The sequence below is a fragment of the Schistocerca nitens genome, chromosome 4, assembly GCF_023898315.1.
Source record: "Schistocerca nitens isolate TAMUIC-IGC-003100 chromosome 4, iqSchNite1.1, whole genome shotgun sequence".
Taxonomy (NCBI): Eukaryota; Metazoa; Arthropoda; class Insecta; order Orthoptera; family Acrididae; genus Schistocerca; species Schistocerca nitens.
Window position 1 is genome coordinate 578,338,979 of NC_064617.1, and position 17,212 is coordinate 578,356,190.

At 40.5% G+C, this 17,212-nt stretch overlaps 1 protein-coding gene across 1 annotated transcript in view; it reads left to right on the forward strand.

Annotated features, from left to right (window-relative positions):
* LOC126252449 (solute carrier family 22 member 7-like) overlaps positions 1 to 17,212 on the forward strand; it is a 156,932-nt gene that overhangs the window by 54,927 nt on the left and 84,793 nt on the right. The window contains exon 4 of the mRNA XM_049953343.1: positions 2,911 to 3,068. Coding sequence (XP_049809300.1) covers positions 2,911 to 3,068 — 158 coding nt within the window. The remainder of the gene's footprint in view (positions 1 to 2,910; positions 3,069 to 17,212) is intronic.

The following is a 17,212-nucleotide window of genomic DNA, read 5'->3' on the forward strand; positions in this document are numbered from 1 at the left end:
CTATACAGTATCTAGAAGTACTACTATTGGAGTAGGCTATTATTTTCCCTTAGCAGAATATTTCTACCTTCTCTTCACAACAAGTGTACATATCTTGCCGTCAGTCACACTGTTTGCTCGAAACAGTTGAGAGATAACCATTTTAAATATGCGCCAAGAATGGATAGAGATCACGAAACATATTAGGGCAAAGAGGAGGGTGGCCACCTCAGCTGTTTGTCGCCTGCCGACCTGCACACTGCGAACGTATCCTTACTACGATACCTGGCATGAGATTTCGGTCTTGTCGCACAGGATCTAGAGGGCGTATTCTTCATAATCAGGAAGGTGAGATTGTGTGCAGTGCCATCAGCTTTTTGTTGGAAGAGGCAGACAAGGAAAGAAAGATCACATTAAAACTCTACTTGTGAGTGTGCAGAAATCATTAGGTATTCGAGTCATTAAGAGAACAAAGCATAGTTACCTAGCCTGATAGATGTGCGCGTCAAAGCTCCACTCGCGAGACGGAGAGATGAGCAATCCCCAGATCCAATACACCCAGCGTATCCGCCTCGGTATCTGCGCGTTCAGTGTGGTGGATTGCAAAGTAAAGTGGTCCGGGTTCGATTCTACGCCAGGTCGGAGATTTTTCTCCACTTGGGCACTGGGTGAAGTGCTGTCTTTACGTTCATTTCGTCATAATTGACATTTCACTACTGAGATGGCTGAATGGGCACGTCCCGAAAGCCAAAAAATTGAAGAAAAACTACGTCCGACTGACTAACGGAGAGGGTCGGTGTGCAGACAAACCTGGATGTGATCTCTAGGCGGCTTTAAACATCCCACTGGCTGAATACCTAGCTGTTACCAAAGTCCCGATTCAGGCACTCGACTCCCAAAAAACTTTCGCTAATTTTCACATGGATAACAATGCAGGACTAAGGAAGAAGAAAATGATCAAAGCGTTGTTACAAGTGCTTCCCACATCTTATTTCCGAAAACGTTGTTAAGGTACTAAGACATAATTTCCATGTGACACTTGTTCTTTATTATTCTTAGAAAGAAGGAAGATGGGGTACAACATTCTCTTTATTTTACTTGCTATCATAGTAAGCGACGTTGTCCACTGTGACACACATTTATACCTTTTTTATTTTATGAGGTTTCCTTCTGGTAGCGCAAAGCCCATCTCGTTTAACATTGATTGATCCCTTACATCGTTTTTTGGTTTTCTCTAGCAAGAAGCTATGGACATAGAACGTCGACTGGAGTCGAATTACTGGTCGCATTGACATAACCCGGTAACACGATCGTTTTGTAGATTCGCTAGCTGCAGCTCACAAATAATGAGAAAGACACGTTTGTGTGATAGTTCTAGCTGTCACTCCCATTTTCCTGTCCCGTCCCGCACACTCTGTGCAGGTACGGGCTGAGTTATTTCGTGCACATTCTACAGAGTGAACCACTGCTCTTATTTATGAACGTTATGCGTGCAGTCATGGGTAAAGTAATGGACAAAATGAAGAGTAACAGAAAGAAGAGGCTAGGACAGAAGTGAATGAAACCATCTTTCGTGAACAACTAACAGTATAGCGCTACATGTGCCAAGATTTCTGTGACTGGCACTGGAATAAAAAGCAGTGTAGATTTGCAAAATGCAAAATAAAGTTTCATGGGTGTTGACTGTAACATTGTTATGTAGCATTGAAGATGTTGGTAATAGATAGAGAAAGCTGCAGGGATTTATCAGGCATGTCGAAATAAACCGAATTAAAAAAGGAAAAATCCTACAGTTATGCCTCTTTGACTAGAAGAATGATCATTAGCTTTTCCATGTAACAGATTATTCTGAGAAGGAACGTAAGTGATTAATGATCCTGAATACAGCTTATAAGTATACAATTACACAAGGGCAGTTTAAAACGTGTTTATTGGTGCGGGCTTTAGTTTTGTTTGATGCAGCTCTCCACATTGGTCTATCTTGCGCAAGCTTCGTTATCTCTGTGTAGCTATTGCAACCGACAATCACCTGAACCTGGTGACTGTAGACAAGCCTTTACACATTTTACATTTCACATTTCCCTCCATTATCACACTGACGATACCTTGTTACCACAGGATGTGTCCTGTCTATCGGTCAGTTCTTTCAGCTACGTTTTGCCGTAAATTGTTCTGATTGCAGTCAGTAACTGTTCAATGCCTAGCCGATATATGCTATTGAACTTCAACTTTATTCGTTAACATCACGTTTCAAAAGCTTCTCTTCTCTACTTGCCAACATTGTTTCTCATCTACGTTTCCTTTCCACAGAGGTTTAAACTCCGTAAACGCTCATATTCCTATTACCAGCCTGTACTTTATATCCTCTCCGCTTTGTCTACTGTCTGCTACTTTGCTATCCAATATCAAATAGATGCTTTTAGACTCATTTGCCACCCTTAAACTCTCACTTCCAAATTTTATTCCTTCATGGTTCAAATGGCTCTGAGCACTATGCGACTTAACTTCTGTGGTCATCAGTCGCCTAGAACTTAGAACTAATTAAACCTAACTAACGTAAGGACATCACACACATCCATGCCCAAGGCAGGATTCGAACCTGCGACTGTAGCGCCTAGAACCGCACTTAATTCCTTCAGCATCGCTTGATTTAACTGTCTACACTCCATATACCTCAATTTACTTTTATTTATGCACATCTTATAACATCTTTTCAATCCGTTCATCTGATATTCCACGTGAGTGATATAACTTGCATCAACAGAAAAAGAAGCTCATTAACGACTTTGTACCTTACGTCAACTGCACCAAGTACTCACTGCAATTTTTATTTTAAAGAATTAATGTGTTTCTTCTTCGGTGTTTGGTGACAGGGATCGGGTGCGGCGTCCTTAAAGGAAGTGTTCCTGCATGCTTGTGTCACGTTCCCAGGCTTGGCAGACGGCCGCAGCAGTTCCTGTGCCTGGCATTCCACTTCACCAGCAGAGTCACACTGGTCGTGTCCCCGTCTGTGCTTGTACTCTTCACCCTGGCGGAGTCTTTGGCTACCTCAGCATCTGGGCCTATGTTCGAGTCAGCGCTGTCCGTCGGTGAGTTTTCCAGCGCAAAGTGTTCAACAGCTTCAATGATTAGTACACTAACTTTATCAATGATATTTTACAGCTGCCTATAATAAAGCTTAAACAGTTCAAATATTACTATGAAGCGGGAATAAATAACGTTTCGCATAAAAGTCGATACGAACGTGGGACAAAGATCAATGATTTTGCTTGATATTGACCTGGGAGTCCTAGAGAGGAAATGTCTTCAGAGAGAAGGCAGAATAGCTGTAGTTGGAAGAAAAACTAGATGCATACGCTTTGTCATAATTGGCTGTATATGGGAAGACATCAGTAGCAGTTTGAAGTAACTGAAGAAATTGCAAACAGCATAAAGATAAATGATTGGAAAACCAAGGAAATGGTGATTACTATGAAATCAATGATTCATGGAAAGCACATGGTTATTGGTAAAATCGAAAGTTTTGACTTTTGGTATGCGTAATAAAAATTGGTACGGGTTGGGGAATAGCAGTGAAAATAAGATTGATAGTAAATAGGATAACTTTTTTGAGAAAAGATGAAGTCTCTCGCTGATCCTGAGCAATTAGCTAAAAACTACCTAGTATTCCGTGTGACTGTAACGCGAGCTAAGAGATGAACACTACGTAGACCAGGGGAGAAATGTTTAGAATCTCCCAAGAGGATTATGGAGGAAGATAGAATACGTGGACTGAAAAGACAAAGAAAGGAATACGAGCTTTTGCAAAGTGTGGATGAGAATAGGCTGTTACTAAGCAACATCAACAGTAAGAAAAGACTGCGATTTTAGACGGTAACAGGCAAGCAATTTAGGATGCCTGAGAAGGTACTGTACGTTAGAAAATGGCAAAGTTACGTAGGAGATGCCTGCTAATGGACTATATTACGATAAATTCGTCATACTGCGTACCTAAAAGGATGGCGAAAAAGAGGAACGAAACGTGCATGCTGACCGCATATGCCGATGGACATTGACAACATCTCAAGGATCATGCAGCATGTGAAATATTCTGGTGGTCAGTGAAGCCATATGCAATAATTTTCACCATGGGACTGTTGTTTTAGAACCCACATATTGACGGCCCGAATGTACTACAACCCACTACCTTAGGAGAACAGCGCGTTATACTGCTTGTACAACGGCTGCATCGGCTGTCGCACCAGGAGCGCTGATCTCCAACAACGTAGTCTCCACGCTACTTGCGAATGCTGCAGAATTTCCGCCTCTTCATTGTCTCTTTTACTGCAGTCCCATGAATGGAACCACTGTATACTCGTCCACATTTGAATAATATTAGCAGGGAATTACAGTAGCTTCTCGAAATCCACAAAGCAATTTTGTTGAACATAATTAGAAAAAAAATACGAATAGACTTCTCAGTGACGTAGTTAAGAAACGCTCGCAGGAAGTAGGTACCCTACAGAACGCTTTGTATCATTTATACATTCCTACTCTTGAGCAGTAAATTCTGAGTACAAAATGTTTATAAATTTTATGAAGATACCTCAATATTATTTAAAATACACTGTTTTCAGTGACAACATATTTTTATAGATGCATTTATCGTAGCAGCAGTACAAAGTTATGCAGCGTAATATGACGACGACAAGAAAGTTAGAGAAATTAGAGCTTATTTGGAGGTTTTGCTAACAATCGTTATTCTCACGTACCGTTCGCGAATGGAACGGGGAAAGGAGACGGGAGGAGCAGGATGTGGCATTTATAATGATACCTGAAGTACCCTCCAGCATACGGAGTAAGGTGACTTGTGGAGTGTAGATGTAGCTGTAGAAAAACATCTACTTTGTGCATTACCGTCACTTACCTTTGTCAGTGAGTTGTCTTCCATCTATCTGAGAATTTAAGTAGGTTTTTGTAGAAAACAGCTTGCTATCGTAAAAGTCCAGGATATCAGTAAATCCCAAGGTCCTATTCTCGGTTCCACTATTTTCAAGGTTTAAAAAACATCCATATAAAAAGGCAGATATGTAAAGTTGTCAACATAGAAGGTGAACTGTACATGACAAATTTTAAATATTTTTATATCTTAATTCGTGTAGTTATTTCTTTTCTTCACTCCACCAGCAAGCTGTGAGTGGTATAACAAATCCCAGTGGGCTGGGAGTGAAATGAAAGAAATATTTGAATGTTTGGGTCGAAAATTTCCGTTGTGACATTTGCCTTACAACAATGGGAACCAACCCGAAAATTTTGGGTAGACTCTGGCAGGTTAAGCTACATTTAATTTTTTTCTAGGACAAAGTGTGCCAAACAAAAATAAATGCGTGTAGTGTGTCTTGTGTTTGTGTAGTTCCAACAATGATGTCGATATCTTGACAGACATGTGCTGTGTGTCTTCTCCCTGTAGTTATTGTCTACAACAGCTCCTTATAATTAAGCCATTTGGCAAACGGTCTGTTCAACTACACATTTCAGTATAACCAAAAACGAATCGTCTTTGCATAAGGGTATTAACACTAATGATATACAGCAAAAATTTCACAAACATTTAAGTTCAAAACTGTATGTTAATATATTGTTCTCACTTTGCATTGCAGAACCTCTACCATTTAAACCTTCTAGCGCAGCGGTAATGAACTATATAGGCAAGGGGATTTCTCCTACAGCGAGTTTCAGTCGCCGAGAGCGTTACTAGAAGCTGATTTATTGGTATGACAGATGCCCTGTTACTTGGTGCAAATAGCTGTTATTTTCGTAGCATTTTCACTGACAGCACAGCAGTTCACCAGGAAGGCGACGGAACCACATGGAGTCACCAGCAGCAGTCATTATTATTATTATTATTATTATACATGACATACATCTTGCTTCATTGGTTCACGGGCGTCGCGACGGATAATGTTGTGGAAGCTGCACAATATTTCAACGATACAGCTGATCGTCAACTTCAGGAGCTTACTGACCTGTTGCTGCAATGTCTAGTCAATATATACGCTGACTCGCTAGAAAAGCGCTGTCGCCAACGTGTCGGGCTATAACGTGCTCTGCAATTCGTCTGCGATGACGTTACAGCCCGACCCTTTGGCGCCTGGGCTTTTCTAGCGAGTCAGCGTATATATTGACGAGACATTGCAGCAACACATCAGTAAGCATCTGAAGATAGCGAGCAGCTGTCGTGTTGAAATGTTTTGCAGCTTCCACAACATTATCCGACGCAACGCCCGTGAACCAATGAAGCAAGATGTATGTCATGTATAATAAGAAAAGTGAAGCCTCCAGTCAATGGAACTTCGTACACGAACTCACCATCAGATGGTATGAATGATCAGAATTGCAATTCCCTGTGAAAGTAGAATGGCCGAAAGAGTGCATTAGTGTTATTTGTGTTTAGTGCTGTTACCAGTTTGAAGAGTGTTAGATGTTGAGTGATCACTATGAAGGATATGGAGATGCAGTATACTCACGTAAGAAACCGATATCAGCAAATGACAAAGTTTGAAAGGGGCCTTATTTTAGATCTCCATTTGGCTACTTGTTTGAATCACGTATGATCCAGATTTGTCGGGCAAGCCGTTGTGCTAGTGGACCAGTGTTGGACTGCATGGGAAAATGAGGGTAGGCATAGTTGATGTCAAAGTTTTGGTCGACCACATCTGACCACCACAGTGAGTATCGCCATAGCATATTGTAACCCCATCTCATCTGCACCTGCCACCCAAAACAAGTAATGCATTCCTTGCAGCATTCTGTGTCATCCAGTTTCATTAGTTAGAGGCTAGCCTCAGCCTTAGTACTGAATAACTGTACCATGTGTTGGCTGTCGTCAATGGATGAATGAAACCAGCACCCAGTGAAATTTACGCCCAAAGAGAAATCCGTGAAATTTGCGCCAAGTATTCCTGGAAATTACCTACTCAGTAAATCAAGTGCTACCTGCTCTTTGATTCTTCACCGCTACCAATCACTCCCTCCGAGGCGTTTTGCCGCCATCCTGCACATGGCACCTAAACCTCATTGACAAACCATTAACAATGGTGTTTACGAGTACTGCTGCGGCTTTTATTTTTGAGAAAGGACGGTACCCAAGGAACAAGATAGTAATTGGGTACTTCTTGTAGCAGTCAGGGCAATTTCCAGCTACATATGAATAGCAACTAACTCAGATACTGTCCGGAGACATCAGTGATAGTGTTCCTGAATAGTGACTCCTGGAGGGTATTCATTAACCGTTCACAAAAAATTAAATTATCTCATTGATTATGTTTTGATGTCAAGGATCACAAGATCTCTTAAGGAACTCGAGATATGACACCCAGTGAAGTGGCTTGTGTAATAACAAGAGAATAGCTTGGTTAAATTTTAATGGTACCCTGAACAAATGGAACTCTCTCACATAATTGCATAACAAACATGAGAGTAGTGGAAATTAAGGAACAAATGCAGACAACATACACTGCTGTTGAAGGGACAAAGTAACTGCAATACACAGTATCGTCATAATAATCACAAAACACACCATCTTCCTAAGGTGTAAGTGCACATTGACAGGATATTAACTAGAGATATGTAAAGTGCCCTTTTGATTTGGCATAATTAAACTAGTGTCCTCCAAAATAATGAGCAAGGAATTCGTTATCTACGAAATTAAACAAGTCTCACAATTAACTCTGTTTACTACATTACAGTGCATGATAAATGATCTGACAAACATTGACAGCGTTAAATTAATACCTTGGTAAACCTAGTCAAGGAATCCGAGGTCTGATTCCAATAAACACGGTGCGTCTCACTGTCACCCATAGATGTCATCAAGTTAATCTGCAGATGGAGGCTAAAGTGGATGCAAAATCAGTCACTCGTTTTGTACCAACAATTTGCATCTACGGCTACGTTGAAATCAACAGAAAAAAGTTCTAAGACCGATCCCATCATGTCTGCTCAGAGAGGCGCCTAGCTGCCCAGATGCGCGGCCAAAGAGGCTGTCGCACCACGGCTCCTGGCTGCAGAGACCCTGCTGGAGAAGCAGGATGGCAGAGAAGTGTTCTTGCACCGTTTGACACCTAAAAGGAGGACTCGCGTCTCAGCGTTTTTCATCCGTCTCATATTTTTACTGGCTGAAATGTGGAGATTCCAAGCACTAACCAGTGAAAAAATGTTTTTAAGGAAGTTGATCTATTTCCCTAACTCTTCTGCCAGGCCATTAACCAGTACCATGCTCGATAACACTTGATGCTAAAAGCTGTGTGTTTCCCTCTCTCTGTTTATAGCTAATGTACCACAGCTGTCCTTCTCTCTCCTACTTTTCAATTATTTATGTTACCCCGTCGTTGCGACACCTACATTGTATTAAACATTTTTGTCTGACAGTGCCTGAGCTCAGTGGCATTCCAAATCCTCATGGGTGTCCTATCTCCTCTGGTCCTCGATCCACTTTCAAATGATATCTGTAGCGTTCAGAGTAGTTTGAAGAAGCCTTACTTTCCACGGTTCTGTTCCCCAAAGCGTTTTCCAAGGTTTTTTCCAAAAATGCTTCGAAATGCTGGTTCTTAAACAGATTCCGCCTTTTCCCAGCACCATGAGAGATACTATCTGCATTGTTACTATTGGTGTCTAGTGCCCATGGACGGCTTACTTAAAGCACAGGTTGGTCTGATGAATTATCTGTTAGTATGTTTCCTGCTATTATATTATATATAGTTTCTAATCCAGTCTATGGTGCTCCACAGAATCTCTGTAAACAGAGAGTAATTTATGGTCGGAGGGTCTCTGCAATGTACAGTGTGGGAACAAATAGTGAAGCTGGGCAGCTCCTGTCGTGGTGTGTGAAACAGCGTTCAACATGCTGCAGGCTCGTCCGCAGTGATGTGATTGAATTGGAGTCTTGCCAGCGAACTCGGGATGACGACTTTGAATTTTAGTGCTCTTTCTCTTCAAAATTAATTATCAGCCACATTCCATACATGTACACTATCCAATTCAACAATCATGGAGTAACCGACGTTCACGTTTACAATAGATACACAGTCGTTGGAAAACTACTGTCGACCAATACACATAGTCACAAAAAAGGGCCTAAAAATTTGGAATGAAGACGTAACGAAAGCGCTTAAAGAAAAACAGGATGCATACTTTTAGTGAGTCATGGAACGAATGTCGGAAAAACAAATTAGACACCATAGGAGGAGGAATGTTCACTGCATTCGACACAAATATTATCTCTAGTGAAGAGTGTTAGTGCGACTGAACGGGAATAACAGGTCTAGGTAATACTGAGCTAATTGTTGGACATGGGGTCACTGTGAAAGTTTTAAAATCATTCAAAGAAATTCTACGCTATGTAGCGCGGAAATACCCAGATCACGCAATATTAGTTGGAGGCGACTTTAATCTACCGATTATAGACTGGTTCGTTTACGGATTCTTTGCAGGGGTTACGGATAGGCAGTGTTGTGAAGTACACTTGAACATATTTTCCGATAACTATCTTGGAAAGATTGAAAACTCGCTCTCAATGGAATTATTTTAGACCTTCTAGCTAGAAACATGTTTGACCTTATCGGCGGTGTCAGTATACAGACAGCGATTAGTGACCATTATGTCATCATACTGACGATTGTTACCAAAGATAATAAGTCAATCAAGACGAGTAGGGGAGTATTTTTGCTAGAATGAGAGGATAAGTAGTTGTTAGCATCCCGCATAAACAATGAATGGACTTCATTTAGTTCCATTGTCACGGACGTAGAGGACTTATAGGCAAAGTTTAAATAGATTGTAAATCGCTCTTTGGAGAAGTGCGTGCCGAGTAAGTGAATTAAGGGGCTCCGGAACGCCCTATACTTGCAATGTTAAAATAACGCTTATAAATTACATCTTTCCTCACAAAGCATTTGAGGTAGGAAGTTGAACTTTTTACAGATTATTTATTGGAATATGGGCTACAACTTAACACAGGGATTTTACAAAATTTTAGTTCAGTTATTAAAGATGATTTTTTTTCAATTGTAATGAAAATTCACAACATTTTTTGCAATTTTTTATTTATATATTCAAAAATATACAGTTTTTTGGAAAAAGACTGTGTTAAATTATGCAGAAGGTACTGTGTAACATTTACTGAAAGTTTGAAACAAATATGTTTGGAAGATCCTTAGAAAACATGTAATTAGTATGAGAAAATAAAAGTTTTGGGAATCGAGCGACAAAGATTCGATTAACTTTTTAGTGCATTCCAGGTCCATAGGATGGATTATCTTCATGCTCTGCAAACTCCTCCTCCAGCTTCCTCTTGTTCCTCCTCCTGTTTACTCTTGCTTGTATTTCTAGACTCTTTACAGCCCTGTCTGCAGCCCGAAGGCGTTCCTTGTCTAAAGCAAGCATCGCTCGTACCATGTTAGAACCTATCTTCATTCCCATATTTCTAAATGCCTTGCACCTTACAATGTTGCCATCATTGAAAGTCGCAACAGCATCATACACACCAAAGTGAAGTGTTTCTATTCCAACAAATACAGTCTTGGGGATTCTCGACCATATAACACTATTTACACTTTCATTGGGGTTTTGAGTTTTTCCGTGAATACACTTTTTCAACAGTTCAGGTGCTGTTAAGTCTCTGAAAATAGGTTTTATCGCCTCCATTATTGCATGAGGCAGACTATGCTTATGAGTGTACACTTCACCAGTTAGCAATCCTTTGTTATATATACACCAACTGTCTTCTTATTTGGGACACAAGCTATGTTGGGGATTTTCATCGTCTTTATTGTTTACAGTAATAACACATACCTTTGGCTTTCCAACATTTCTCCTTTTCTTAAAAGCCTTCAGAGGATTTCTAATAACTTTACTTTTACTCATTATTATACTTCAACAAAACAGAGACTCAAGAAACAGAATTAATTACGAATATTTTCGAGATAACGACTGAGTAAATAAACATGAAACAATCGACAATCACGCCAGCGATATATATTGAACCATCACAGGTTATCCACAACACATACCTTATCTCACATCACTAAAATGTATCTGATGAACACGGACGTTAATAATAACACCATTTGACAGCAGTTTAACAGCGCCACAGTAGGTCACGCCCATGTAGAACACATTTCAAAAAAAATTTAAAAATAGTTGTAGTCTTCGGAATTGAATAAATTATATATCTATTAAAAGGTAATAGTCTGCAGATTCAGAAAACGCAAAAAAGTAAAAATTGAACTTTTCATGATTTTTAGCCTTTCCGGAGCCCCTTAAGGACGGAAAGAACCGACCGTGGTTTAATAACGAAATTAGTAAAATACTAAGGAAGCAAAGATTGTTGCCCTGTTGAATCGAAAGACAACGTGCAAATGACTATGTACGAAAGTTTTTGGAGATTCGTGCGTCTGTAAAAAGCTCGATGAGCGAAGCATAGAACTATCATCATCATACCTTAACAAAAGATCTTGCTGAGAACCAGAGAAATTTCTGGTTCTGTGTAAAATCGCTAAGTAGATCGAAGACTTCTATCTAGTCACCCGTTGGGCCTTCTGATGTGGCAGTAGTAGATAGAAAAACGAAAACTGAAGTTTCAAATTTCGCATTCGTCCCTGGCTTATAAAAGAAACTCAAAGAGTTGAATACATATAGGTCGCCGGTCCCGACGGAATCCCAGTTCGGTTTTACAAAGAGTACTCTGCTCCATTGGCCGCTTTCTTTTTTTTTTTCTTTTTTAGCCACGAATACCTCTCCTGTGCCAACCTCTTCATCTTGGAGTAGCACTCGCAACCTACGTCCTCAGTTATTTGATGAATGTACCCCAATCTCTGTATTCCTCTACAATTTTTACCCTCTACAGCTCTCCGTAGTACCACGGAAGTTATTCCCTGATGTCTTAACCTATCCTAACATCATGTCCCTTGTTCTTGTCAGTGTATTCCGTATATTCCTTTTCTCACCGATTCTGCGGAGAACTTCCTCATTCTTTACTTTATCAGTCCACCTAATTTTCAACATTTTTCTGCAGCACCACATCTAAATGGATTCAAGCCTTTTCTTTTGTGTTTCTCCCACAGTTCATGTTTACAACCATACAATGCTGTGCTCCAAACGCAAGTTCTCAGAAATTTCTTCTTCAAATTGAGGTCTATGTTTGATAATAGTAGACTTCTCTAGGACAGATTTCCCATTTTGCCAGTGGTAGTCTGCTTTTTATGTTCTCCTTTCTCCGACCGTCATGGGTTTTTGCTACCTAGGAAGCAGAATTCCTTAAATTCATGTATTTCATGTTCACCAATTCTGATGTTAAGTTTCTCGCTATTCTCATTTCTGCTTCTCATTACTTTCTTCCTTCTTCGATTTATTCCTCATCCATATTTTGTACTCATTAGACTGTTCGTTCCATTCCCCCATATCCTGAAATTCTCAATCCATACTTTGTACTCATTAGACTGTTCATTCAATTCCTCCAGATTCTGTAATTCTTCTTCACTTCACTGAGGATAGCGGTGTCATCAGCGAATCCTATGACTATGTACGAAAGTTTTTGGAGATTCGTGCGTCTGTAAAAAGCTCGATGAGCGAAGTATAGAACTATCATCATCATACCTTAACAAAAGATCTTGCTGAGAACCAGAGAAATTTCTGGTTCTGTGTAAAATCGCTAAGTAGATCGAAGACTTCTAGCTAGTCACCCGTTGGGCCTTCTGGTGTGGCAGTAGTAGATAGAAAAACGAAAACTGAAGTTTCAAATTTCGCATTCGTCCCTGGCTTATAAAAGAAACTCAAAGAGTTTTAATTTCACTCTTGAACTTTTATTTTATTTCGGTCACTGCGTCTTCGATGTACGGATTGAACAGTAATGGTGAAAGACTACATCCCTGTCTTATACCCTTTTTAATCTGTTAGCATATAGCTTATCATTATTTTTCTCATAATTTCGAACATCGTGCACCGCTTTACAGTGTCGAACGTTTTTATCGGGTCTACAAATACTATGTACGTGTCTTGATTTTCCTTTAGTCTTGCTTCCATTATCAATGGAAACGTCGAAACTGCGTCTCTGGTGTCTTTACCTTTCCTAAAGTTAAACCAATCATCATCTAACACATCCTCAGTTCTCGTTCCAATTCTTGTGTATGTAATTGTTGTCAGCAACTTATCCAAGTTGTTAAGCTGATTGTGCTATAATTCTCACACTTGTAGACTCTTGCAATCTTCGGAATTGTGTGGATAATATTTTTTTCCGAAAGTCAGGTGATATATCGCCGAACTCAAATATTGTACACACCAACGTGATTAATCGTGTTGTTGTCACTTCCTCAAATGATTTCAGAAATTCTGATGGACTGTTATCTATCCCTTCTACTTTATTTGATTTTAAATCTTTCAGAGCTCTTTCAAATACTGATTCAATTGCTGGATCCACGATCTGTTCTCTATCGACTCCTGTTTATTCTTTTCTCATGTCATCAGACATTTCCTCCCTCTCATAGAGGCCTTCAATGTATTTATTCCACCTTTCCACTCTGTCCTCTGCAGTTAACAGTGGTATCCCAATAGCATTCTTAATGTTAGCACTCTTGCTATTAGTTTCAGCGAAGGTCATTTTGACTTTCCTATATGCTGAGTCAGTCCTTCCGACAACCATTTCGTTTTCGATTTCTTAACATTTTGTGTGAATCCATCTCACCTTAGCTTCCCTATATCACCTTTTGATTTCATTCATAAGTGGCTTGTATGTTCTAAATTTCCTTGAACATTTTTGTATTTCCTTCTTTCATCAATTAACTGAAGTATCTATTCTGTTACCCATGGTTTCTTCCGATGGTTTTCTTTCCAACTTCTGTGACTGCTCTACTTAGAGCTACCCATTCTTCTTCAACTGTGCTGTCTACTGAGCTATTCCTTGTCGTAGGATCTATAACCGCAGAGAACTTCAACCGCACATCTTCATTCCTTGCTGGTTCTATTTCCCACGTGTTTGCGCATTGACTATTTCTGGCTAGTCTCTTAAACTTCAGCCTACTCGTCATCACTACCAGATTGTGATCTAAGTCTGTATCTGCTTATGGGTAAGCCTTACAATCGAAAATCTGCTTTCGGAATCTCTGCCTCAACATGATATAATCCAACTGAAATCCTACCGTAGCTCCCTGCCTTTTCCAAGTATACCTCCTCCGCTTGTGATTTTTGAACAGAGTATTTCCTAACATCAGCTGAAATTTACTGCAGAACTCAGTTAATCTCCCTAATTTCTAGTACAAAGTTCATATTCTCCTTCCCCTACAACCGAATTCCATTCCCCACGATTATTAGATTATATGTTCATCTCCCTTTACGTAATGAATTCCCCGTTCGACATTCTCAAATCCTTTCTCTTTCTCTTCGTCCTCTCCTTGTGACGTCAGCATGTATATCTGAACTATTGTTGTCGGTGTTGGTTTTCTGTCGGTTTTAATGAGAACAACCCTATCACTGAACTGTTCACAGTAACTCATTCTGTGTCCTACCTTCCTATTCATAACGAATCCTGCTCCCGTTACACCCTTTCCTGCCGCTGTTGATGTTATTCTATACTCATCTGACCAGGCATCCTTGTCTTCTTTCCATTTCACACCACTGGCCCCCACTATATCAAGACTGACTTTTTGTATTTCCCTTTCCCAATTTTCTAGGTTCCCTACTAGTTCAAATTTCTGACATTCGACGCCCGACGCATAGAACGTTATCCATTCGTTGGTTATTCAGTCTTTTTCTCATGGTCCCCCCCGCCCACCCCATGGTTACCACCCCCTTGACAGTCTCTCCCTGAGATCAGAATGGGGACTAATCCAGAATCTTTTGCTAAAGGAGACGTCACTTTTGAATTACGGGCCACTTATCCTGTGAATACACGTTATGTGTCTTGATACAGTGGTTTTCATTCCCTTCTGAAACCTCATGCCGTTGATCATTGCTGATTCTTCCACCTTTTGGGGCAGTTTCCCACCCAAACGGTGGGAACTTCTGTCCTCTCCTCCACCTTCTTTGACAAGGCCGTTGACTGAATGAGAGATGACTTCCGATGCCGGAAGTCCTCGGCCACTGCTGCTGATGCTTTTTATCCAAAATTTAACCGGTGGTGTGGTTTTGATTACTAATGGAAGACGTTACCTCTAAACGATGGGTGCTCCTCTTAATTAGGCTGCATCCATCGCCCTTCATACGACCTGAGCAAAGCCCCAAGCAACCGGAGAGAAACGCAGGTGATTCCTGCACGTAAAAAGAGTAAAAAGACGGACCTACAAACACGGACCAATATCGTTAACATCAATTTTCTCCAGAATCCTTGAACATTTTCTGACTTTAAATATAATAAATTTCCTTGAGACAAAAAAAGCTATTGTCCACAAATCAGCACGGAATTAGGAAGCGTAGCTCGTGCGAAACTCAACTTCTCATTCTCCCAAATGATATTCGGCCGACCATGGATGAAGGGCAACAGGCAGTTTCCGCGTTCCTAGATCTTCGAAGAGCGATTGACACGGTACCCCATTGCCGACTTTTAACGTAGGTTCGAACATACAGAGCAGGTTAACAGATATGTGAGTGGCTCGAATATTCCTCAAGTAATAGAACCCATTACGTTGCCCTCGACGGCGAGTTCATCAGAGATATTGGCATCATCAGGAGTACTCCAGGAGATGTGATAGGGCCGCTGTTACAGTCCACATACATAAATGGTCTGACAGACAGGGTAAGCAGCAAGGTGAAAGCAAAATCAAAATACCTGCAATCGTCTATTTTGCATGTAATTTGTTTACGCGTAAGTAATTAATTTGGAAAAGAGAGGGTTGCAGGTATTTCAGTCTTCATTTAATACTGAACAGCTGAAAACCTTGTTGCCATCTATTACAAGAATTGACATACGAAGGGTAAGAAGCAATCTGCGGCTGTTTGCTGATGATGCTGTGGTGTACAGCGTCCCGTCATCGTTGAGCGACTGTAGGAGCATACGAGACTTATACAATATATCTACGTGGGACGGTGAATGGTAGCTAGTTATAAATGTAGAAAAAGTTAATAGAGATGGGTTTGACAAAAAGTCTCGTAGTGTTCGAATACAGTATCAGTAATGTGTTGCTTGACACAGTCGATTAAATATCTTGGAGTAACATCGGAAATTGGTATGAAGTGGAACGAGCATATAAGGACTAGTAGGGAAGGCAAATGGTCGACTTCGGTCCATTGGGAGAATTTTGGGAAAGTATAGATCTTCTGTAAAGGAGACATCGTATAGAGCACTAGTGCGACCCATTCTTCAGTGCTGTTCAAGTGTTTGGGTTCCCCACCACGTGGGATTGAAGGAAGAAATCGAAGCAATTCAGAGGTGGGTGGCTGGATTTGCTACTGGTAGGTTCGATCAACACGCAAGTATTACGGCTATGCGTTGGGAATTGAAATAGAAATCCCTGGAGTGAAGACAACATTCTTTTCAAGGAACACTATTGAAAAGAGATAAACACTGTTGAGAAGCGATACAGAAGAGAGGTCTGAAGTTGTCTAGAGAACGATTCTACTGCCGCCAACGTACATTTATCGTAATAACCACAAAGATAAGGTAAGGTAAGAGAAATAAGGCCTCACACCGAGGCATATAGACAATCGTTTCTCCCTCACTCTACTTGCGAGTGAACAGTAAAGGAAATGAAGGAAATGACGAGTACAAGATACCGTCCGCCACACACCACACGGTCGCTTGCCGAGTAAGTTTGTAAATGTGGATAAATCTATTAAAAGAAATATTAATTGTCAGCTGAGTGACAGACTTTCGGCTTGAAGACTTAACAAAAGAATACAAAGTAAGGGTACTGTGATCAGATGCAGATATCACACGTCCCACCTGAATTACACTAATTTGCTTAATGGATAACTGCACATTGTTCCCCTTCTTATTAATGGCGACTTCCAACACTAGAGACACTACTTCTCCTACAAGTTAGATCTCAGTTGTCCTCAAGAAACTGAATGGACGCTACACCCAGGAAAGTTAGTTAGCAGTATAGTCAACTGTGTAGCAGACTAGAATGGTGTACTAACAATCGATGCTTATAGCAGTAATAACAGCTATTACTACTACTACTACTACTACTACTACTATCAGCACTACCACCGCCAACATCATTTCTATAAAAGGCAAAATAATGGGTTACAAAATAACAGACTG